Source organism: Acomys minous (assembly GCF_964271855.1).
Source record: "Acomys minous genome assembly, chromosome: 9".
NCBI lineage: Eukaryota > Metazoa > Chordata > Mammalia > Rodentia > Muridae > Acomys > Acomys minous.
In genome coordinates this window covers 92,572,175-92,597,862 of record NC_140490.1, presented here as the reverse complement: position 1 = coordinate 92,597,862, position 25,688 = coordinate 92,572,175, and the positions used below count along the sequence as shown (strand labels likewise).

At 44.2% G+C, this 25,688-nt stretch overlaps 1 protein-coding gene across 4 annotated transcripts in view; it reads left to right on the top strand.

Annotated features, from left to right (window-relative positions):
* Positions 1–22,809, top strand: part of NR1H4 (nuclear receptor subfamily 1 group H member 4) — a 55,929-nt gene extending 33,120 nt beyond the window's left edge. For all 4 annotated transcript variants that reach the window (XM_084795966.1, XM_084795965.1, XM_084795964.1 and 1 more), the window contains exons 5-10: positions 1,777–1,910; positions 3,653–3,751; positions 4,170–4,269; positions 8,208–8,354; positions 20,667–20,780; positions 22,233–22,809. In XM_084795966.1, coding sequence (XP_084652092.1) covers positions 1,777–1,910; positions 3,653–3,751; positions 4,170–4,269; positions 8,208–8,354; positions 20,667–20,780; positions 22,233–22,471 — 833 coding nt within the window. In that variant the 3' untranslated portion in view covers positions 22,472–22,809. The remainder of the gene's footprint in view (positions 1–1,776; positions 1,911–3,652; positions 3,752–4,169; positions 4,270–8,207; positions 8,355–20,666; positions 20,781–22,232) is intronic.
* Positions 22,810–25,688: the final 2,879 nt, after the last annotated feature.

Genomic DNA, 25,688 nt, shown 5'->3' with positions numbered 1-25,688 from the left:
TTTCATTCTACAGCCCACTCAGATTTAGAGATAATGCTTCGTTCCTCCTCAAAACAAACAGGCAAACAAATGTCACCAAGGAGATGACAACATTCAGGGAGGGAATGCCGCTTGAAATAAAAGCCCATGGAAGGTGACTTGGGTCCTATTATTCCCAAACTGTACGGGCGACCGGGATGCTCCCAGAGAAACAATGTGTGCAGGAGGGAGAAAAATCGGTCTGTGTAAATAAATAATCCAGCCGCGGATGGATGAAAGTTTTATATGGGCTGATTACAATCACATTTTAGCATACATGAAATAAGAGCCTGAACTGGGGAGGAGGGGAGGGGAGAAGGAGGCACGTGCCGGGCAGGTGGCAGCAGAGGGGGGGAGGGGGGGTGCAGCGGCTGTAATCCAATCTTGCAATGGAAATACATTGACACTGGACGGTTCGTGTTGCTCATTACTGAAACATGAACTTGTTCCATAGTGGCTCCTTTTGTAAGAGACCCTCCCCATAAAAGTCCATAGTCTTATTTATAAGCAGGAAAATCTTCCTGTCAGGGATGGAGCTGTTTCATGAGCCTTTGCACGGTGACCCTCCGGGAGCTTTGTTTCATTGCCACTGAGAGAAGAAAAAAAGACATCCTTTAAATATGGAAGGGGATTCTGCATTACTTGTTAAAGCTCAAAGCATAGTCAATGATGAGATCATATGATCATTAAAAAAAAAATTGCGATGCTTTGTGTTAGTTGGCTTCTATCATTTTTAAAAAGAGCCTGGGAGAATTACTAAGAGAAAGCATTCCTTTTGGCTCACACTTTCAGAAGTTCCATGGCTGGTTTCCACTGTGTTTAAGCATGGCAGAGGTGCTACAGGGCAAAGCCTACTTCCTGGCCTGGAAGGAAAAGGGGACTTGGGGAGAAGCTGGGGTCCCACAGTCTCATCTGAGGGCATACCACCAATGACCCACAGCTCTTCGAGGGGCCCCCCTAAAGGTTCCACCTACTCACCCCCACAAATAGCACAACACTAGGGGCTTCATCTTTTATAGAGGGACCAAGCAATGGCTGGCCTTCCTTAAGTATTTTAGCCCTTATATCTTTAAATAACTTGTGTAGGTGAATAGGATTCATATTTTCTGAAACATGTTCATGTTTGTTTCACTCAACAATTTTTATATAAACCTGGATAGATGTTCTATTGAACAGTATCAATATAGCTGAAAATAATAGTAATTATATGTGTTGAAGCCAGCTTCCCTGGTCTACTAGACCAGGAACAAGGAGTATGTCACTTACGTGCCATTGACTAAACACCTTGTGCTTTGTAGAATCCTTCTAACATCACAAATTCTTTATATGTAAAGCTCAGTTAAAAAAAAAAAGTCTAACCACATACATGCAAAATTTGGCAAGTATGTATCTGTATTTTACAAATGAAGAAGCAGACACATAGGTGTCAAATGCTTCACTCAAAATCAATAGCCTTTTATTTTTCCTTAAGATTTGTTTATGTGTATGTGTTTGTGTGAATGCATGTCATGCATGTAAGGTACCCGAGGAAGCCAGGAGAGGGCATGGAACCCCCGCTGGAGCTGAAATCACAGGTGGATGTGAGGCACCCCACACACATGGTGTGGGTGCTGGGAGCTAGAATTAATTCTGACCCATCACACGAACTGACCACGGAACAGTTGCTTCAGGGCCACGTTACGTGGCACGTGCTTCAGGGTCACATCCTCCAAAAGATTTTCTGTTCCTTTCCCCCCCCCTTTTTTTTTTTCTGTCAAGGTTTGTTAACTGAAATTCAGTGTAAATCTAAACGGCTGAGGAAAAACGTGAAGCAGCATGCAGACCAGACAGTGAGCGAGGACAGCGAAGGACGCGACTTGCGACAAGTGACCTCCACGACCAAGTCATGCAGGGTAACAGACCGCGATGGCGCTGCCGGAAACCTAGCGGTGACTGTGCTTCTGGGGACCTGTCAGTCAGTGGCTGTGCTTCTGGGGACCTGTCAGTCAGTGGCTGTGCCTCTGGGGACCTGTCAGTCAGTGGCTGTGCTTCTGGGGACCTGTCAGTCAGTGGCTGTGCCTCTGGGGACCTGTCAGTCAGTGGCTGCACTTCTGGGGACCTGTCAGTCAGTGGCTGTGCCTCTGGGGACCTGTCAGTCAGTGGCTGTGCTTCTGGGGACCTGTCAGTCAGTGGCTGTGCCTCTGGGGACCTGTCAGTCAGTGGCTGTGCTTCTGGGGACCTGTCAGTCAATGGCTGTGCTTCTGGGGACCCGTCAGTTAGTTTGGCTGGGAGGTTGTCGGGTGCCAGGGGTTGCCAGGGGGCAGGGGTGGTGTGGTGTGTTAATTTAGCCTTTAGGATAGAATTGCTCACTTGAGGGATGTTTGTTAATTTGTTTAAGATGGGATCTGACTGTGTAGCCATGGCTGGCTTGGAACACACTATTTAGACCAGGATAGCCTCAAACCCACAGAGATCCACCTACCTCTGCCTCCCAAGTGCTGGGACTTTCCTCCAGAATTCTGGGGTTAAAAGCTGCACTACCATGCTTGAGCTCCACCTGCGTGTTTGAGGACCATATCTTAGCTCCCCACTTGCGGACTGTATCACAGTTCCAACTTGGGAAGTCTAGACTCACGAGAGGCCGTGAATTGGTCTTCGTCAATAAGTAGACCAGGGTACCACACATCTGGGAACCAATAGAGAAACTACAACTGAATAAGGAGAAAGTGAGGGAACGCCATCTGGGCTGCTTAGACGCCCATACAATGTATGTCACAGCCTATCTGGAAGAATTCTTATCTGCTGTTGGCCGGAAAAACAGTAAGCCGTGATACTCGCGCTACGCCTTTACCTGCGTTTACTCAGCTGGAAGAACTTCAGCTGTTAGGTTTTTAAACATATTGTCTGTATCGATGTCAGGCAAATGTCAACTTACAAAAAAGGGTTGTTATCCTATGGTATCTCATCAGTAATGCTTTGGTGTAAGGAGACAAAAAGTTAACGCGACAGTTTATACTTCCCAAGCGACAGCGAGGTAGGAAAGGAATGTCTGGGGTCTCAGTTGGGGCGAATGAGGACTGTGGGTTCAGCAGACATTGTTTTTCCTTCTACAATGTGCTAGATAGGTGGGCTTTCAGGCATTGGCCTCGCGTTCTGCCATTTTAATTCAAAAACAACACAGACAATACATCAGCAAAGGGACACAGCCACACTCCAATAAAAGTTTATGTTTATACAGGCGGGTTTGGTCCATAGGCCACGGTTTGCCACCCTTGAGTGTAGATGGCCCTGCGTAGATGGGGTCTCCACTTAGTACACAGGAAGCTGTGATTTTAACCTTGAAATTCTACTGTCCTTCAAGGGCTACTGGGCTCACTTACATTCACACTACTCTTTATTCCCCTGAGGTGCATGAGAGAATATTTCATTGTTCGTATTTTCTAAATAGGAAAATGAGCAAGTTGAGACAGCTTCAGGGAAATGTGTTGCTGCTTGGGCCAGGACCTAGGGAAATGTATTTCCTGCTATGTGAAAGCTCGCGGCTCCTAGGGCTTTGAAAAAATCTTCTCTTACTAGTTTGTTGCAGATAGGTGTGCGTGTTGGCATATGCCTTTAACAGCCCTCCCTAACACCTTCCATTTTCTTGCCAGTGTAGGAGAAAACTGAACTCACCCCAGACCAGCAGACCCTCCTGGATTATATTATGGACTCATACAGCAAACAGAGGATGCCTCAGGAAATAACAAATAAAATCGTATGTATACTATCTGAAAATACACTTGTTTAAAGTTAGCATTGTGTGTTTGTGTGTGTGTGTGTGTGTGTGTGTGTGTGTGTGTGTGAGAGAGAGAGAGAGAGAGAGAGAGAGAGAGAGAGAGAGAGAGAGAGAGAGAGCTTTTACTATCTTTTAAGGTGAGATTTATATAAATGTGTTACTCAAAGTGATTGTTCTGAGACTTCAAGTTATACATTCAAACTTTTATCAGCCTTAAGCTACTAGAAAAAGAAGTCTTACATCTATCTTATAAATAGTAATTGCTTTCCAAATGTGATCTGGGTCTTTAAATTTCATTGTTCAAGTCTGTTGATTCTTTTCCTTTAATGATTTTATGTTGAGTTATCCTTTTCCTGTCTTTTTATTAATCATTTACTTTTTTTTCTTTAAAATTTAGTTAAAAGAAGAATTTAGCGCAGAAGAAAATTTTCTCATATTAACAGAAATGGCTACCAGTCATGTGCAGATTCTTGTAGAATTCACAAAGAAACTTCCAGGTATTATTTTAAATAATAAAAATTAATGTTCTTGAAATGTATAAAATGTGCCATGATAATATTAATCACTTTTCTTTCCGTTCTTAAAGCATTCCTATGTGATCAGACCTGTTGTCATCATTTTCTTTTGCTGGGTGTTTTTCCATTTGTAGTTACTCTACTATACTGTACAGTTTTCCTGTGACATTGAGAGATTCAACCCACTATAAAATCAAAAGCATAACCGACTTAATGTTTCTCATTCCTATAGACACGGAGAGCCAGAGGCAGAAAGCATCCTTGGAATCACAATAGCTCTTCCTTGGGCTGAAGTTCAGTTCATAGACCACGTGCCTAGTGTTCATGCAGCTCTGAGCCTGACCCACAGCACTGTGTAAACTGAGCCTGATGCTATGTGCTTATAAATTCTAGCACCCAGAAGGTGGAGGCAGGAGACGTGGAAGCGCATGCTCATCCTTGGCTGCATATCAAGTTTGAGGCCAGCCTGGTACACGTTAGATCCGGTCTTAAGAAAATAAAATCTTCCAAATCAGTAGGTCACAATTGAGACTCTGCACAGTTGTCACCTATCTATTTATTCATAAGCAGTGGTCGATACCGCACAAGTGCATGGATATTCCCTTCAAGAAGGGTAGTTAAAATGTATTACACACGCACACACACACACACACACACACACACACACACACACACACACACATACACACACCTGCACTACTTGAACAGAGAGGAACGGAGTTTGACAAAAGTAAAGAGCCTTCTGAAAGATTGTATCCAGATTAGATATCTTAAAGATATTCTCTCTCTCTCTCTCTCTCTCTCTCTCTCTCTCTCTCTCTCTCTCTCTGCGTGTGTGTGTGTGTGTGTGTGTGTGTGTGTGTGTGTGTGTGTGTGTGTGTGCAGCAGAGGCCAAAGACCTGATGTTGGATCTCCTGTACCCATGCAGGCAGCCAGGAATGGTGATATCAACACTCCTTTAATCCCAGCCCTGGGGAGCTAAAGACAGCAGGACGGTCCTCAGGATTTGCTGGCCAGCCAGGCTAGCTGATTCACTGAGGTCCAGAGTCAGTGAGCCTGTCTGAAAAAATAAGATGGAGAGTGTTTGGAGAAGATACTCAGTGTTGACTTCTGCCCTTCACAAAGCCACACCCACACGTATATAGGCACACACACACACACACACACACACAGAGAGAGAGAGACAGACAGACAGACAGACAGACAGACAGACACGAGGCAATAGAGTGATGTCTTTGTCATGCTCTTTGACTAGGTAGAGAGGCAAATTAGCATGAGTTGATTAGGGCCAAACTAAGGAATGTAGCCATTGCCCCCTGGGTGGGAAAGAGGTTTTAGGAAATAATGAAATTTCCATTCCAGATAGAGAGCCTTATCAGGTTTATGTGAGGCAGACTTGAATGGAAAAAGACAGGAGGTGGGAGATCAGTTACTAGGCGACTGCTCAAATCTAGGCAAGGATGCTTGAAAGAAAGGAATAAGAGTAAAAGAGAGAAGGAGGAAAAATAGATGATAGGTTTAAAAATCTACAGAGATTGGTGAATGGTGGTTTGTGTAAAGTAAAGGAAAGAGGTGTGGCCTGATGTGCTAAGTCGATGAACTTCTCCAATAAACAGACCAGAGTGCCAAGCCACATTTCCCAGCCTGCATCATCAGTGTATCTGTGTCATCAGTGCCATCTAAGAAGTCATTTAGATAGTTTCAGTGAAAAACAAAATTAATAAAGTTAGCGTGGGGCTACCTAAATAAAATTTGTCTCAAAAGAATTTTAAAATATTAGTGGTTTTAAAATTTCACTAGTGTAGAGTGTAATAAACACCTTCAGTAATGGCATAAGACTTATGAAATTACAGACAGTTTCTGACATGGGTTTTTAATTAGATGTGCTAATTTGCCTTCTTTTTGGCTGCCATCTTGCTCTTCTTTTATTAAACATGTCACAGATAGACATTAGCCTAATAAAACTCATAAAAAGTGGAACGCTCTGTCATTGAAACTTTAATATTCTCTTGTTCTTTACTATGAAAGAGAAGCTTAATTTGTTATATGCTAATTAAGGTGACACCAATCTTGATTAAAAACCAAAATGATACAAAAATAAAAACTGTGGGGAGAATAAATGAAGATGATAGAGGGTTATGACATTTAAAAAGTCATCTCTGAGAAGATATTCTCCAAGTCAAATGGTCAGTTTCTTTTGATCTGTGAAATAATAGGTGACAAGATAAAGCAATAGAAGCATCTTAACTTCTCTTTATTTCCAGCCCCCAGTTCCCAAGGGTGAGTACAATTAATGTGCCCTCAGTGAACAAAGCAGGAGGAAGCAAAAGACAAAAGGCGTTTATCAATTATTTCCCCCTAATGCCAATTATGGAAGCAACACTACAAATATCAGCCCTGGTAATATAATGCCAATATTGAAAGGGTATCTGCGGAAAATTAGACTTCCCACTGAGTGCATCTTTTGCCGGACACTGTCCAGGATGCTGCAGACCAGTAAGGAGAAGGCAAGCTCCTGCCTGCTGAGGAGCCCCTGGGTTCTCAGGATAGTAAATTTTCTTTTAGGCAAGGTCTTGTGGACACCAGACTGACCTCAAACAAGTGATAGAAGAAGAAGACCTTGAACTTCTGGTCCCTTTGTGTCTCCCTAACAAATAATGAGTTATAGATATGAGCCACCATATCCAGTTTTATGTAGTGCTGGGGGAGGCGTTGGGACCCAAGGCATCATGCAGGTTTAGTCAATCACTCTACCAGCTGAGTTAAGTCTCCAGCCCAGATGGTGACTGTTAATCCCCCGTATTACTCTCTTTCAATCTCCTTTGCTGTTTAACACTCTGGTAAGCCATAGACATTTTTAAAAAATCATTCATTTATTCATCGTTCTGCTGCCCAACAAATAATGTCAGGCACCTATTATGTGCCCGGCATTGAGGTTACAAACATAAGTAAAACGGGCATTCTCAGTTCTAAAAAGCTTACGTTCCAACTTAGGTAGCAGCCAACCCCATAAACACGAATCCACTGTATCACGACGGGCAGTGGTGCATCCTGTGGATAGTCAGGAAGCAGGAGGAATCTAGTGAGAGCTTGGGGTTTTACACTGGATAACCTTGCAGCTGGTAACTGATGTCTGTGGCGGCGGGGCCCGGGGGTGGGGCCGAGGTTGGGGGTTACGACTGGGCAGCTACGGATAACAGGGAAGAACATTCATGTGTGAGACAACAGCAGACTTTCAGGTCTCAGTAGAGCCAGGGCCTTAGAGTAGCAGGGGGAGAGAGGTGGGGAAGGGGAGATGGACCGGAAGTCAGAGCGGGTTCTGGGGTGGCTGCGTTCTGAAAGGCCTGCGCGAGGACTTTGCGTCTTGCAGATGGTGTTCCGTTCCTTGAAGCTAATGGCTCTTCCCCAGCGTTGTCTGTTTGCCCACGTTGCGTGGTGCAGACATCATACCCCAAGATGACACTAACGGACATGGGGCTGTGTTACCGGTTCACTTCACTCTGCCTAAGCCTCGCGAGTCAGCCCACTATTCTGCCTCGGGGTGCTTTTATTTTCTGAGTTGACCCTGCACGCCAGGGTGCTACCAGAATAAAGGCTCAAAGCGAATCTGCCTACAGCCAGTTTCTGAGGGTTGCTTTGGTCTGAGTCAGCCTATTTTTATCATGATACATGCGCCTGGCATCTTGGCTTTCACAGCGTTTCTTCAGTAAACCTGACTCAGATACAAAGCCAGCTTCTCGTCGACACCACTTGAAGCCACTGTGAAGCAAGAACAGGATCAGCTGATGGAGACGCTCTTGTCAGTGTGGGCGACGCGACGACGAAATCTTATAGCATGCGCGCATTATCACCGTATATAAGCAGTGCTAAGTATTGTTGGGCAGGCACAAGCCCTTGATCTTGTTTGATTATCACCTTAGGGTTTCAGACGCTGGACCACGAAGATCAGATTGCTTTGCTCAAAGGGTCCGCAGTCGAAGCCATGTTCCTCCGTTCAGCAGAGATTTTCAATAAGAAACTTCCCGCTGGACATGCAGACCTGTTGGAAGAAAGAATCCGAAAGTGTGGTAAGTGATATAATCGAAGAGTTTATTAATCCGAGTAAAATTGGCACACGTACCGTGAAGATAGGCGCTAATCTACCAGGCAATGTTACCCGGCCACGTGCCTAGCATGAAGAACCACTATAAAAGATACAGGTTAAAAAGCGGGGAGTTTCAGAACCTTGGCTCAAAACTCCTTTCTGCAACAGCAAAATATTTCCTTAAACTAAGATGAAGACTTTTGAAATATTAAAATTTTCATCTGATTAAAAATAGTACAACAGCCGGGTGATGATGGCACACACCTTTAATCGCAGCACTCAGAAGGCAGAAGCGGGTGGATCTCTGTGAATTCTAGGCCAGCCTGGTCTAAAAAGTGAGCCCAGGACAGCCAGAGCTACACAGAGAAACCCTGTCTCAAAGGGGGGGGGGGAGAAAGAAAGAGAAAAGAAAAAAAAAAGTACAACAGAACTAGATATATCCAGTTCAGAAAAAAAAAAAGATTCATTTATTCCTAACCTATAGGTATGAAAGACTAGTATCAAGCTATTATCCACTCTATTCAAAAGAAAATAAGAAACAATTATAATAAGCATGTACCATGTACCAGATGCCAGCCACTGTTCTGAGTAATTTACATGTTGCTTAGGCAAAGCCTAAAACCATCCTATGAGGTGGGTTCTATTATCACCCCCCAACTTTACAGGTGAAAGAGCAGCTCAGGTCTCCAGAGACAAATGGAAATTGAAGTCTGATCTCAGAAGCTATATGTCTTTTTAAAAAGTTTAAAATTTTTTAAATTTTTAAAATTTCTTTCTTGTGCAATGACTGGAACGGAACAGGGCACTGCACGCAATGGGCATTTGGCCTCCTACCAAGCTATGTCCCCTATCTCCAGAAGCTGTCCATTTAAATCAGTACACCACACTACCCCTTACGAGACAAAGTGGAATCATCCTGTAGGCAATTCAGTTTAACTTATTATGTGTGTGTTGGTGGCGAGTGTGGAGGTGTGTGTGTGGAGCGGGGGCAACCCAGCATGTACTTCTTGGGGTAGATGCTTAACTGCTTAAGAAATGTCTAGAGGACTAACGAGAGGCAGAACGGACACGTGAAGTGAGGTTTGTCTTCAGCTGTGTTGTCTGCCACTTGCTTTCCTGATGGGTCTTCCCAGGTGTCAGAGAGCCTGGTTTTTCCCTCTCTGAAAAACGAAGCAGCAGGGAGTCGTTTTTTCCAGACCTTGCAGAAGTGGTTGTTCTGAGGGATCAGCAGAGTGTATGCTGAGGGCGCAGGTGGTGTGGGTCAGGAGCTCTGCTGTGCCCCGCAATCTCCTCCTCAAGTTGTTGAAAGTTCATCCAGATGCCTCAGAGCAAAGATGGTGGGCTTTCTGCCACAGAAGTTAAAATGCTTCTGAGCAGAGATCTGAAGAGGAATTAGTGGTCTCTTGTCTCTCTGTCTCTGTCCCTCTCTCCTTCCCCTCTTACTGGATTTCTAAGAGGAAAATTATCAATGTTATAAAAGTTGTTTTGGCATGATCTATTAGTGGCGTTATTAATTGTGGTATGCAAAGTGTAAGCTTTGTGTCTTAGATTAAGAAAATGCCAGGATGAGATTAAATATTCAAGGGATTAATTGATGGAAATTTCTCTGAAAAAATAAAAGGCAGTGGGGAGTGGGGTGCGGTTTCATGAAAGAAAGCCTTTCTTCCACCATGTTGGTCTTTGCGACACACAGAGATAGATTTTATTAACCCTGTACCAGACACAGACCCTGTCAATACCAATACATCTCTAAAAGCCGTGGTGCCCAGGTTTTTGACAAGGCGCAATCTAACCCTCCTGCTCACTCACTTCTTCAACTCTGACCTCAGTGACTCTTTCTTTTACAGAGCTTCCTCCATTAAGCTGTCATTCCCCCCAGTCCTCCACCCACTGGCTCAGCTTCCTCTTTCCTCGGTGTGCATATGTCTGTGTTCATGTGTGAGCGTGGGAGCATGTGTCATGGTGGACCTGTTGGAGGTTAGGGGATGGTCTCAAATACAGTCCTCCCCTTTTAGCTTGTTTGAGACAGGGTCTCTCTTATTCACAGCCGCACCCGGCTAGCCACTCTGCAAGCTTTCAGCAACTCTCCCGCCTCTGACTCCTGTCCCTTAGTGAGGGTGTGGTGAGATTAAAGTTGCTTGTTCAACTGTGTCTGGTGGGTTTAGGGTTCTGAACTCAAGTGTTCTGGCTTGCGCAGCAAACACTTCACCCACCATGCCATCTGCTATCCTAACACAACTGTACTGCTTGTTTCCCGACCTCGTTTCCCTCAGCACTTAGCTCCAGGTTTCTGCTCCATCAGTTATGACTTTTCTTGGATCGTTTGCTGGACTTTGTACTCAACTCCTTGTTTATTTTGGGAAAGTGTTTTTTTTAAAGATTTATTTATTTATAATTTATACAGTATTCTCCCCAAATGTGCACCTGCACACCAGAAGAGGGTACCAGATCTCATTGTAGATGGTCGTGAGCCACCATGGGGTTGCTGGGAATTGAACTCAGGACCTTTGGATGAACAGCCAGTGCTCTTAACCTCTGAGCCATCTCTCCAGCCCAGGAAAGTGGTTTTGAGACAGGTTCTAATGTAGCCCGGGCTTGCCTTGAACTCACTGTGAGGCAAAGGAGGGGCTTGAACTTTTCATGCCCCTGCCTTTACTTCTGAGTCCTAGGATTTCAACCATGAGCCACCACGCTTGCTTTATGCTGTGGGGAAGAGTTCAACCCAGGGCTTTTCTTTGTGTGCGCTAAGCGAGCATCAAGCTACCTCTCTTTGCTTTTTACTCACCTGACCGAGTACAACTCACCACTTGCTTTAGCCTGAAAACTAAGACGGCTTGGTAGGCTCCCCTTATGGTGCCGACTGCGCATTTCAAGCATAGTCGAGAACAAGAACGCTCAACCTGTCATTCTTCCCTTAGTCACTCATAAGCTTATGTGAAACCAATCACCTTGTGCTTCTTCAAACTTCCAACACCTCTCCTTCTTTATTCTTAACTAATGACTTTGTTGGGAAAGGCAGATTTTAAAAACATACCATGTTCTCAGCTGAAAGTGCTGATTTTACATTAAAGCATGGTGGTGGTCCCAACCTCACCTGGTCCACTTTCTGCTTTGGACATCGGCAGCATCTGGGAGGTATTTCTGATTGCCACATGGCGGGGAAGAGACTCTACAAGCATCTGATGAGTAGGAGCTAGACCTACGTTCGTCGTGCCGAGATTGAGAAACTCTACTGTAGAGGGATCCTGAGCTCTGGTGCCATCTAACAGAGCTGCATGTGTGATGCTGCCGGCAGCGAAGGCTGGGGAAATGTTGAGTAGTGCGGCGGCATCATGCAGAGGTCTTTCTATGCAGCTGCTCAGTTGGCTCTGAACAGACACATGGTGAATACTGGGGTCGCCCTGCACATGTACAGTTGTTGAGGGCACGGACAGCAGACAGTCTGGGCTTTGTCCTTTCGGGAACTGTGGTCTGCTAGAGAAAGTGGAGGAGCTTAAGTGAGGGGCGCTATGCAAATTGGAGCACAGGAGAGGCTCAGAAGTTAAGGAATGACTCATGAAGGATGGTTAGGAATGCGTCAAGCAAGGAACATCTATGGCTACAGTAACACCGGCCCAGCAAATTCAAGGACGTGGCAAAACAAGAGCCCGTCCGTGTCCAGCCCTCACAAGTGCCCTGATGTTGTAGAAAGTATTATTTATGAAGCTGAAAATGCATTAGACTATTAAGGACACTGGATGCCACAAAAGTAGCTTTAATTCCTGTACAATGGAAAACCTTAATGATATTCCGAACCGATACATCATGATCTTAGTTCTACCACAGAAAGGTCCTTCTGGCTGTAACAGAAATGCAGAGTTGAAGGGGCTGAGTAGGAGCGAGGAGACATAATAATACAGACACAGATGGAATCTCGAAGTGAGGAATGGAAACATGTCAGAGTCTAAACAAACAAACAAACAAACAGATCCTTTACTTACAATGTTGCAAGTTCCAGAACTGTGATTTTTCAAGTTTCTATGAAAGTTCAGGGATAAAGTTTTCTAGAACATAATCTATGTCAATAAATATGCATGCCTTTAGTTTACAATAAGAAACTGTCTCCAAATACCAACCGCATTATTACGGCAGTGAAAACCACCTCAACTCACACGCTGCCTCCTACTTTATTATCTATAATGGTGTTTCTTCCACTTATTAATATGTATGAGTTCGCTGCTCCCAGTGGATTCTCAGAACATTGTCCCTGTCCACATGCCACATCAAAACCTGATCTTGCGAGATGACCTTTAAGAATAACTTTCAGCCCCATGCTAATGTAGCAATTCTTACTTCTATTATATATTATTTCTAGAATAACACAGCCTTTCAAAGTTGCCCGGTTGATGCCTACGGAAGTCGTTAAAGAATACAATGTAAAAATTAACTTTCTTGTTGTGCAAATTCACACTCTTTTCTATTATTATACCCAAATTATATACACAAAGAAAGCATCTCTTGAGGTGTTGTTGGTTAAAGGGAGCTACTGTGTTTATTTCTGCTCATCGAAGCTACAGGACTTGCATCTGACACGGCCTGTTGTGCAGTTGTGTCTATACAATTTGACTGCGCGTCAATGGTTTTATTCCTAATGTGCTATTGTAATGCAAACTAGGCTTCTAAGCTGAACATTTTAATAAAAAACAAGCATAGTCATATAATACTATAAAACATGGCAGGACTGAGGTGGGCTTGCTAATGCTAATGAATGTTCATTTCAAATAATAAGGCACTGGGCAATAACCTCATAAAACGAAACAAGTTGTTTTGTTTGTTTCAACTTTAAGTAAATCCTAAAATGTACAGGACTTTCGGGTGTGTATGTGTGTGTGTGTGTGTGTCATTTTTTTCTTTCTAATTCCCACAATAGATATAAGTTAAATATCCAACTCAAAAGTATTTTTCAGGATGACAGTCTATCCCAAGATTTTGAATGTCTTTTTCCCCCCCCTGCTGTATCATCCTGTAAGTACTCTCAGTGGCCTCCAGAGGCGGAAGTCATGTCCCTGTGTGCCAGGCTGCACAGCTAATCAGCAGAGGGGTGTTCCGGAAGTGCTCCTTCTGTATTGCTCCTGTCATTTGCCAAGGTCTAACCTCTATACGGGTTTTAGCCAGTTGGGATAAACCCCAGTAAATCACGTGGTTGCCCTCCAGCAAGGAAATAAAAATCTAAGCAGTAGCTAGTGATCTCAAGTCGCTTCTCTGTGAGTGATTACAGCTGTCAAGGGCAGAGAAACAAGGTCTTCCTGGTAGCGTGGTGAAGCAGTAGCCAGGCCTAGGGCCCTGCTAGAGGATACTTTGTGTGGGAAAGCACACGCACACAGCCTCGGTTCTGTCCTCTGAAACAGATACAGCTACGCTTCCCAGAGAAACAGGTAACCTGATGCTGAGTTCAAGCACTGCCTTTCAAAGGCCGCAAAGCTCTAAGTGTTTATAAGAAAGGCAGGTGCAATAGGTGGTGGTGGCGCATGCCTTTAATCCCAGCACTCGGGAGGCAAAGGCTGGTGGATTGCTGTGAGTTCGAGGCCAGCCTGGTCTACAAAGGGAGTCCAGGACAGCGAAGGCTACACAGAGAAACCCTGTCTCGAAAAACCAAAAAAAAAAAAAAAAAAAAAAAAAAAAAAAAAAAAAAAAAAGAAAGAAAAAAGAAAAAGAAAGGCTGATGCTTAATTAACTCAGCTTATATTCTTACCTGTTCAAATTCTACTTTTCACAGTGATCATGTGTAAATTTTGGCACAGACAATTTGAGGCTGACTTACAGAAAAAGATTTTCTTTCCATGAGGAAAGATATTTTCAGCATCTCTGGGCAGACCTGTTGTTCCTCTCTGAGACCTTGCACTTGCTCAGACTTAGACGATATGTCTTCATTTACATATCTGCTTCTGTTAATTGCTGGAGACCTTGTCATCCTGGCGCTACTGTGATGCCCAGTGCCCACTAGATATACCAATATGGATGGATTTTTGTTTTTAATTTAATCAGAAACCTGCCCGTCCAAACCATGGCAAGTCCTAACCACCAGGAAGATCTAATGTGGCCAAATAAATGCTTGCTGCAAGGACTAGTGCAAAACATATTATTTATTAATATTTCGAATTAACCATTTAAAAATTGTTAGACTGATTAAAGCTTTTTTTTTTTTAAATTAAGGCCAGAAAAAAAAAATTAAGATCAGTAATCAAGGCACATATGACTCACTTGGTGAGAGTTTAGCAGTTGAAATGTATTTTAGTATGATAAGAATGCTTTCACAGTCTTTTCACAAGTTTAGTCATTGGTATTGTACATGCATGCTGTGCTTGTGGCTGCATGTGTGCCACAGTGCACGCGTCGAGGTCCAAGACAGTTTTGTGGAGTTGGTTTTCTTCTCCCACCTTTATGTGGGTCCTAGGAATCGAACTCGGGAAGTCTGGCCTGCCGCACAAGTGCCTTTACCTGTTGAGCCATCCCTCTGGCCCTTCCGTTGCCTAAAGACACCTCTCACCTTTATGACATTTTCTTTTCTTTTCTTTTCTTTTTTTTTTTTTTGCATCATAATTTTTTTTTCTCCTTTACTTTATGACATTTTCTAGCTTTGTTGTCTTTGTCACAAGGAACCAGAAAAACACAATACTGTCTAACTGGACAAAAGATGTATGAATGCCTGCGCCTCCGTTATTAGAGCTACATTTCAGAGATGGCTAAGGGACTCAGGGACGGAGCAGCCTTCCCGGACAAGGCTGAACACTTCTACCTTCACACATTTGTGCATAGTGTTCATACTTCGGGGAGAAGCAGAGCTGTGGTTTGGATAGTGTGAGAGAACTGAATAGGGAGAAGAAAGCAACATTTGAACTTGGATACAGCACCCCACTTTAGCAGGGGCCTTGCATTATAGGTCAGGGGGAGAAACCCTGAAGACAAACTGTATGCGTCATTTGTTAGGCACATTATCAGTAAGAGCTTGGGTGACGGTAACAGAAAATCCATCTGAAAGTGGCCCTAAAAGGAGAGGAGATGAGGAGCTGGGGCTGTGGACATGGCTGTCAGTGAAGTGCCTGCCAGGCAAGCATCAAGGCCTGAGCTGAGCATCCATGTGCAAAGCTGGGTGCACGTGCCTGGGATCCCAGTACTGGGGAGGCAGATACAGGCTTCCTGGAGCCTGTTGGCCAGGCTCATCTTGCCAGATCAGTGGGCTGCAGCTTCAGTGGTGCAGGAAGGTAACCAGTGTTGCCCTCTGGCCTATGCACATGCACTCATGCAGCACCCACATGTGCACTTTCTCTCTCTCTCTCTCTCTCTCTCTCTCTCTCTCTCTCTCTCTCTCACTTTTGTCATTGTTGTTGTTTGGTTTGGTTCATGTTTTCTGAGACAGGGTTTCTCTCTATAGCAGCCTTAGCTGCCATGAAACTCACTGTGTAGACCAGGCTGGCCTTGAACTTACAGAGATCCTCCTGCCTCTACGTCCCAAATGCTGGGATTACAGGCGTGGGCCACCATACTTGGCTCATACTTGCTTTTCAAAGCAAGGAAATAAGGACTGGTGATGTAGCTCGGTGGTAGAATTCTTGTCAGGCATGTGCTGAACCCCTCAGGTGGATCCCTAGGAAAAAGAGTTAGCTCAAAGGAAAAAATGGGAAGAGGCAGCAGCAGAAGCCGTTAACTTGGGGGCTCAGCGCACTCTGAGGAACTCTTCTTTTTGGTTCTGTCTCTGTCTCTCTGTTTTTCTGTCTCTGTCTCTTTCTGTCTATCTCTCTCTGTTTCTGTGTCTCTGTCTCTCTCTGTCTCTGTCTCTCTGTCTCTGTCTCTGTCTCTGTCTCTCTCTCTCTCTCTCTCACTCTGTGTGTGTGTGTGTGTGTTGGTCCTGCCCTCAAACAAGCTCTTCTTCAGGCCAGCGCCTGAAGTGTCACGTCCAAGCAAGGCAATGACCAGGGATGGAAGTGGGGAGAGAGAAAATCTCTGTGGGGATGGAAGTGGGGAGAGAGGAAATCTCTTCAGGGAAGAAAGTGGGGAGAGAGGAAATCTCTGTAGGGAAGGAAGTGAGGGGAGAGGAAATCTCTGCGGTGAAGGAAGTGGGGAGAGAGGAAATCTCTGCGGGGAATGTCAGGAGAGTCGCCCTTTCACATTGGTGGCCAGAACTGCAGAATCTAAAGATGCTGCCGAGTTATGGGAACAGGAGCGACTGTGGCTGGAACTTGGGCTGGAGCAAGCTAAACTTTAGGATTCTGGAGGAGTTGTCATGCATTTGTCAGGAACCGCGAGGGTGGGGAAAACTTAGTTTGAGGGGAAAAAAACCCCTGAAAACATTCGTAGGCTTGGATGCTATGTTCAGGTCTATATTTAACCTCTATGCTATTAAGATGGCTTCATTTCTAGGAAAACTCCAAATTACATGATTTTGAGCAAATAGCATCGCTTTAAACAAGATGTCCACTCTATCTTGAGATCACCAATAATAAATCATACAGAGGCATCTAATGTACCGGAAAATGGGGCTAACATGATACGCACCGTTGCATATAATACATATTCCCATACCTAAAGAAGCTGCTTGTGTTTTTATTCCTGATTAATACTAGGAAGGTAATCAGGAAGCAAATGATTTATTTTAAAAAGCACAGTGGTAGAGACCTTGCCTGACACCTGGGAAGGCCTCCAGGTTTGATCCCCCAGAACACAAAACAAAGACAAGCAAAGCACAGTGGCACAGTGGTATTTTGTCATGGGTATTCTGATCAGTGTTCCTGATCCTTGAATAACCAATTAATCAATCACAGAGCCCCCACCCCACCCCACCCCCCCCACCCACCCCTCCACCCCCCCACCCCTCCACCCCCCCACCCACCCCCCGCCAAAGGAAAAACAAGAAACAGAGGAGGTGCAGAAATAAACTATTTTTCTTTTTACAACTCCAACTTTTTCAGACAGAGACTGCGGTTGAGTTAGGGGGAAAACCCCCCCCTCCCAGTTGGGGCTGGGGGGGTGGGGGGGCTGGCAGGGGTTAAGGGAGGAAGAGGAGGGAGGGAGCTGCGATCTGGATATACAGAGAATAAATAAACAGAGGAAAAAGAAAATAGCACCTTCTTGTGGCCTACATTGAGACAACTGGTCCTAAGCACGGGGTGGGGGGGGGGGGGAGAAAAAGAAAAAGAAAAAAAGAAACAAAAGTAGGTTATTAGAAGTAAGAGGGAAGCCGGAAAATAGGGAAGGACTGCCCCCTTCAGGATGATATTGTTATTACGCTTTTATACAGGAGCGTGTTGGTTTTCAACTATTTGGAACACTCTTGGTGTTTATGCTACTGTCCTCTGTAATGGTGCTGACTGCGATTCCTAGAGACGACTTACGCTTGATTTGTCTTGTAGGAAAACTAACTTTTGAAGCCCACATATCACTTTTTTTTTTACATTTTTCTACACCCCCGGCTTCTACAACATGTTACAAAATAAAAGAATTGTAGTAAAGAATTTTAACTTATTTTCCCCCCCAAAACCTCATCAACTATAATTAGTTGGTGCAACATCATTAGAAGGTGAGGATTTAGAAGGATGGACCAGGCAATTTGGCGATCAAAGGTGGATTCTAAACACTGAACACTTTTAGATAAGCTGACTTGGATAGTATCTGTAAATGCCATGGCATTTAAAGTTATGGCCCGGGGCCAGTGAGAGGGTGCAGTAGTTGAAGGAGCTTGCCAAAACGACCGATCATCTGAGTTCGATCCCAGGGACCTGCAAGGTTGAGGGAAGGTACCCACTCCAAGAAGCTGTGCTCTGATCTCTACCTGTGTAATGTAGCATGTGTGTGTACACACACATAAACAGACATGTGTGAAAAATATTTCTATGACTTCACAGCTAAGGATTCACTCTGCTCCCCACTCTAGCTGTTTGCCTTCTGGTTACATGCCCCAAGGAGACAAGTTGCTCAGGCGTCAGGAGACATCTGTTCACAGATCAGCACTCTCAAAAGCGACTTCTTGGAACGAGTCAGTCATTCATAAACACGTCAGCGATTCGAAATAATAAAAAAACGAAACCGCTCATCCACACAGTTGAATTATTCAAAATGAACAAAAGTGTGTGCGATTACTGGCAAACATAATGAGTTATTCTTTAACAAATATAAAAATGTATGATGTGTCCTTCTATGGCATTTCTTTGCTTGGTCCTTAGTCTATTTAATGATCTATAGAGATGGTGATGCTAGAAACACAGGTGTAGGAAGTAGAAAGTGTATTCCTGTCCACGCATACTGGTAAAGACATGAATATACTCTGGCTAGAAACAGATTGTTTTGGTAGTCATATCAATTAATTCAAATGAGCCAGGCATAGCAGTGCACACTTGTAATCCCAGCATTTGAGAGACAGAGGCAGGTGGATCCCTGTGAATTCAAGGCCAGCCTGGTCTACAGAGTAACTCAGAGAAACCCTGTCTTGAAACTCCGCCTCCTCCCTTACAAAAACCAATTAATCCAAATGTATTTTGAATACATTTCAAAAAGAAAATAATTGTTCCACATAAATTTGTTAGACAATTTAAAACCTTTCAAGAATGTACGAAGGTTCCTTTTTTAGAAGATTAAAAACAAAATAGTAAAGTTGTGGCCTAGCCATGGACTTCAAGTAATCCTTCCCAGTGGGTGCAGACCCTGAAAATGGAAGGTGTGTGAAGACAGCCTTTCTTGACTTTGTACAGGGTCTTGCTATGTGCCTTGGGCTGCCCATTGACCTCAACATCCCCCTACCTCAGTCTCCAAACACTAGGAGTAGAGGCATGTTCCTCCACTTACAGCTGTAACAGTAGCAAAGTTACAGTGATGAAGTAGCAACAAAATAATTGTACTGTTGGGTTCCACCACAGCACAGCACAAGGAGCTGTACTCAAGGGTAGCAGCATCAGGAAGGTTCAGAACCACTGAGCTAGGGATTCTAGAAAACTTAATGAAAAGAAAAAATGGCAGGAGATGAGTGGATTTGGAGGAATGTGGGAGGGTTTGGTTTTTACATGACGTATTTGACATACTGAGGTTGAAAGGAGAGACCAAGAAGTGCCCATCACAGAGGGTAATGCATACTGAGGACCCAGTCAATACGCAGTGTGTTACAGTGCTGGATGGGGAGAGAAGCAGAGGTCCACTTTTAAAAGAAAAGGACAGCAAAAGCTGTAGAAATGCCTTGAGGGTGTGTAACAAGTGAGGAGAAAGAGTGCGACCTGCAAAGTTCACGGAGGCTATTCTGTTGTCTGGACGGAGAGCCCAGGTTAAAGAGGTACAAACAAGACAGAAGGATGAGTGAGGAAGCAATCACTGTACTCCGGATAGTGACAGATGGTGGTTGAAACTCAGTGCGAAGAGCTATAGTGAGGCAAGGCAACATGGAGCAAGGAGAAGCAGTGAGGACCCGTAGGGACCACATACCAGAATGGCAGTTGTCCGGCCAGGCAACTGGACGGATGGCAAGGATGTCCATCCATCACTGAAAATGCAGAGATCCGGATGTGGGTTTGGAGAAAGTTGGGAGGTTTGGTCTTTGCCTGGCATCTTTCATATTGGATGTGCTAAGTTTGAAAAAAGTGACTGCATCCTGATAAATGCAGGGCAGGCGATGGGTGCTGCAGGTGGATCCAAACCTGCTCACAGGAACTCTGGCCAACGTATCCAGTGAAATTGCACAACTATGCCTTGCTCGTTGTTTAAGTTGCTCTCTATCTTGAGTTTTTCTATTGACATTGCTTAAAATAACAGGTCCCACCCAGAACATGGTGCAATTATGGGAATTTTTCTAATGCAAGAGCGCTGTCATTTGCTGTTACACACTGCTGGCCAACCAAAGGCAGTATCGAATGCGTCAGACACAGGGCTGTCCTTTGGAGACTTGCTTACTGGTCTTCTTTACAACACGCTGCCTTTGGCTGAGATGTGTAATATAGTATAATTAAATGAATGTGTATGCATGGGAGCAAATGTGAGTGGGAGTGTTTCTGGCTTTACACTTTTCAGTCAGCCAAAACTTATGTTGGACTTGTGAGGTGGCTCAGCGGGCAAAGGTTGCTTGCTACACAGTCTGATGACATGAGTGCGCTTGATCACTGTGATCCGTGTGAGGGAGAGGCACACCTCTGCAACGCTGTACCCTGACCTCAACATGCATTCACATATTCCCACATATATGCACACACACACAAAGACATGTGTGTGCCCATGTGTTCACCACAGTAACTGAAGTGAGGAATCTTAATTGTAACTGTGCCTCTTCAACTTTCTTGCACAGGCATCTCTGATGAATATATAACCCCGATGTTTAGTTTTTACAAAAGTGTTGGGGAATTGAAAATGACCCAGGAAGAGTATGCGCTACTCACGGCAATCGTCATCCTTTCTCCAGGTAATTTTACTACCACACCTGGGTTTTCTTCATACTGTTTACTTCTCTCTCAGTATGGTCATACAGGTGTGTATTAAAGAAAATATAGAAAACACAGAGAGACATAAAAAGGGAGTAAGATGGCCCATAATTCTACCATTTAAATAGAGCATTATTAATATTTTAATACAATTTTCAATTAGTATTTAAAACGATATTACCCTTTGGTTTCAGTACCTGCCCATTGAACACCTTCTACATAGTGAATACGGTTCCAGACCTTAGGGGGAATTGGATAGTGCTTCTATGAGGCTGTTGTTTTAGAAAAGTGAGGAAGGTAACACGCTTCCTACAAAATATGTAATAATGACAGATAGACACAGTGACCTCGCCTGTAATCTCTGCACCTGGGTGGCTGATGGAGGAGGAGTACAGATTTGAGCTCAGCCTGGGCTATACAGTGAGAATTCATCTAAAATTATATATATATATATATATATATATATATATATATATATATATATATTATTTATTTATTTATCGATGTGTGGAAAGGAGTTGGGGTGACATGGCATGTCATTAGTTGTTAGTGAGGGCCCTTCTGGGAGACTGACACTTGATCAGGGCTATCAAAGAAAGTTTATTTGTTATCATATAGCAAAGATCATTCTACCCTTTAGAAGGCTTTTGTTAAGAGGGCTGCGTTATGTTCAACTATATGACTATACAGAGACAAGACTGAATCTTCATCATGTTTGCCCAGTTGTATGTTTCCAACTATCTTGCTGTTTAAAAAAAATTATAGAAGTGACTATCTCTCTGCATAAAATGCATTTTCAAATGTAACCTTGATAGTTTGGTTGCAATTAATTTTGTGTTCACAGTTTGTAGAACGTACTGTGCTAGTCTTAAATGATTTTTATGTGTGGTAGACAGGCAGAAGCTACTTGCTATTCTTAGGGTATTAATAATTGTGATAGAGTGGAAAAAGCCTATTGGGCAGGGCCTCCTAGACTTACAAATGTAGATCCCCTGCGGCCTAGGAAGGGCGGAACTGTCCCCCTGAGACAGCACGCTTACATTTGCTAAGTGGGCTCCTTTCAAGGCCTTTGATTGGGAAGGGAGTTTAGGGGAACTTCTGGGAGCATTTGATGTTCCATATCTTGGTCTCTATGTAAGTCCATTATATATATATATATATATATATATATATATATATATATATATATATACACACACACACACACACACACACATATACATATATACATGTGTATATATGTGTGTGTATGTAGGTATATATGTGTGTGTGTATGTACATGTAATTTTATTACATTGAAAATTTTGTACATTTAAATATAAAAACCCGTATAAACATACATTTCTTAAAAAAGCTCAGCCATTACTGCGATTATTCAAAATCAGTGCTCTTCACTCTTCCCTCTTGCTATGTTATCTCAAACCCTCAAACAGACAGGCAATACATAAAGGATAGAGAGGCAGTGGAGAAGCTTCAGGAGCCGCTGCTTGAGGTGCTGCAAAAACTGTGCAAGATTCATCAGCCCCAGAACCCTCAGCACTTCGCCTGTCTCCTGGGCCGCCTGACGGAGCTGCGGACATTCAACCACCACCACGCCGAGATGCTGATGTCCTGGAGGGTGAATGACCACAAGTTTACCCCACTCCTCTGCGAGATCTGGGATGTGCAGTGAGGCACACAGGGAGGGGCTCGTTCCTGGTCCTCCTTGGGACGTACATCTGATATCTGACTTTTCCTTGTTTCACTTGTACCTGGTTTGTCACAAGAATCTCAACGAATATTTATGCGGCAATTGTATAGTCCCCACATTTGTAAATACAGGCTAGGTAGAATTGCTTTCTCTACACCATATTTTACAAGGCTTCAGGACACCGATGCCCCCTGTTGGCCTCGTTAAATCAGTTGTTACTTCAATTCTGTCTGCGGAGCTAAGGACAGCCTCATCCGACAATATTCCGTATATTTTATTAAAGAGCTGTTTTCAACTGAAACAATAAACTGAACATGATAGCAACAGACTTCTCATTTGGGAAAAAAAATGGCAAGTATTTCTTTAAGTGATGATGGAAATCTTACTGAGTTGGAGGGCGGGTAATGTCCAGAAAGTAAACTCTTACAATAGAAAAGAAATGGTTCCGTTCCTGGAGAAGCCATGGTTGGTATTCTTTTGGATAGCTTTCTGATCACTCAGGAAGTTAAAGATATTCCCCGAGGCAACCCCAGCTCCAGAGCAGTCTGGGTCTTGAAGTCGCATGCAAAGAACTATAGTGATAGTCTCCTAGCTGTTTGGAAATGTACACTGTGGCTTCAGCACACACAGCTCATTGGTTGGGGTTTTGTTTTTTTTTTCCTCCATTGTTTTTACTCCTGCAGCTGGGTGCACAGCTGTTATATACTTCCCCAAAGCAGGAACTGGTTCATTTCCTTCCTCCATTTTTCAACTGAGGCAGCCTTCTCCCCATTCTCCTTTGCCTAATACAATCAAACACCTTCTGTAAGAAAGGGGCTGGATAGCTCCCTTTCTCCTGAAGTCAGCCCAAATGGAACTTGCTTAGTAGGCAGAGTTTCTATAGAGAAATACAAAGCAATGCTAGAATCCAAACCTTGCCGCTTGGACTCTATTTGCTACAACAAGGAAAGTCCTCCTTAATGTAAAGTTCTTCTGCTAAGTTCCATGCAGCATATAGAGATGGTTAGGAGCCAGCTGGGAGGGGGTTGCAAAGGGGTACAGTGGGAAGTGGGGCGGCCTAACACAGAAACCAGAGAAATCCCAGGGTGGAGGGGAAATTTCCCCTGGGAGTCAAAGACTAGCTCCCTAGTCTATGGGCCAGGGGAGCTCAAGGCGGCAACAGAAGAGGCAGAGACAAAGGAGAGTGGGAACTAAACACATTCTCTAAAAGACCAGAACTTGAGGAAGGAGGTAGAGAACGCCAATGTAAAATACAAACATTGATTAGAAGGATTTCATTGACCAGAGTAAGTGGAAATGTTCAGGGCCACCAGGAGAGAGACGGAAATAAGACTGAATAAATGTCTGAGTTAACTGAAAGGGAAGATTCTGTTGGGGGGAACCCAGTGTGGTTTGGTGTCTCAGGATCGCAGGCAACACACAGGGGAAGTGGTGGGAAGCGGGAACTCGTGGGCACTGCAGACAGAACTTCATCCTGTTGGTCTGGATGTACTGAAGTGGCCATAGCCCACAGTAGCAAACGCTATGCTTACCATGTGGAAAAGCAACCGTGACACCGTGAGAGGTGCAGAGCTCCAGAACTCAGGGGCAGTGGGCAGCCCTGCCTTGTTCTGGTCCTGATTTCAATGGGATTGTTTTGAATTTTTTTGTTTTTTCTCCATTTAGACTGTTAGCTGTGGGTTTGTCATCTATTATATTGAGGTATGCTCCCTCCAGTCCTTCTCTCTCTCTCTCTCTTCTCTCTCCTTCTCTCTCTCTCTCTCTCTCTCTCTCTCTCTCTCTCTCTCTCTCTCTCTCTCCCCGCCCCCCCCTCGGATTTTTACCGTGAAAGAATTTTCTCAAAGGCTTTTTCCTGCCATTTTTGTCGTTCTGTTTATATGATGTCTTTTCACTGATTTCGTATGTTGAACCAACTCTGCATCCTTCAGTGGTGGGGGAAGAGGGACATCCTTTGATATTCATAGCAAGCTTCCTCTAACCACATCTAAGCTATGTTATGAAGATGACTCTTGCTGTGTCCCTTGATAGCTTCAGGATGGACCAACCGTACGGTTGAAATCTGTTCCAACTGTCGGCTTCCTGGGGGTAGGAAATGGGGATGCAATTTTATCATCAAAGGCCGTGCTCCTCCTGCCTCTGTCTGTACCTATACATTCATGTTTCTCCCTCTCTGTCTCTCTGTGTCTGTCTGTCTGTCTGTCTCTCTCTCTCTCTTTCTCTCTCTTTGTTTCTCTGTGTGTATGTGTCTCTCTCTCTGTCTCTGTCTCTCTCTCAAACAAATCTTCCCTTTAAAAAAGATCCCAATGAGCTATCAGTCATATGGACTAGAAAACTACCCATTGCAGAGACATCAAGAACCCAGGCACATCTGAAGGCATGCTGAAAAGATGAGAGGGATGCTGGGGGCTTTAATGAGATGGGTACGTGGGTGACTCGGGAGCCCTTCCTTCACCGCAGCGGCTGCAGATCCTCACTGCTAAGCCAACCCGATTTCTGAGTTCTAGCTCAGAGATGTGAGCTACACCGGGTTTTACCCCTGCTTGTTAACCCTTCTATCACTTTTTTCCTGAGACTGGTCCAAAAATTGCCTACTGAGACCGTGAGCATTCTCACTCTATCTCTGGGTAGCCCCCGCCCCCCCCCCCTTCTGCAGCTGCCAGCAGATTTCCATTGCTACACCTGTCTGCTTTCGTGGCCTCGAACTCAGAAAGCAAAGCCTGACTTTCTTCCTCTTAGCCATCTCTCTCCAAACAACTGCCTGCCCTGGTTTTAAACTCCAATAAAATTAGTCTTGGGTTTCCGTCTTGGCCTGTTTGTGAACTCTTTCATCTATGAGTCTATGAATCTGAATAAGTAACAACCTTATACAACACTAGGAAGGACTAACAACCTTATACAAGACTAGGAAGGATGTTGTTTATTGCCTCCCACTGAAATCGGGCTTGTCTGTGTGTTTGTGGGAGGGGAACCTTGAAGTCAGACCAAGACACCCCAAGACCACTAATTGCCCCAGAGGGACAGAGGGGCAGGAAATAAGGGACAAAGACAAGAGGAAGAGGAAGAGGGAGAAGGGAACAAGGAAAAGGAGCAAGGGGTATTTGTTCTGAGGACTGCCTCTGGATAGGGAGGAGACAGGTGTGGGCCATAGGAAAATGGGGGCTCATAATTAGTCACGTTAATTGGGTGAGCCGAAGTGGGC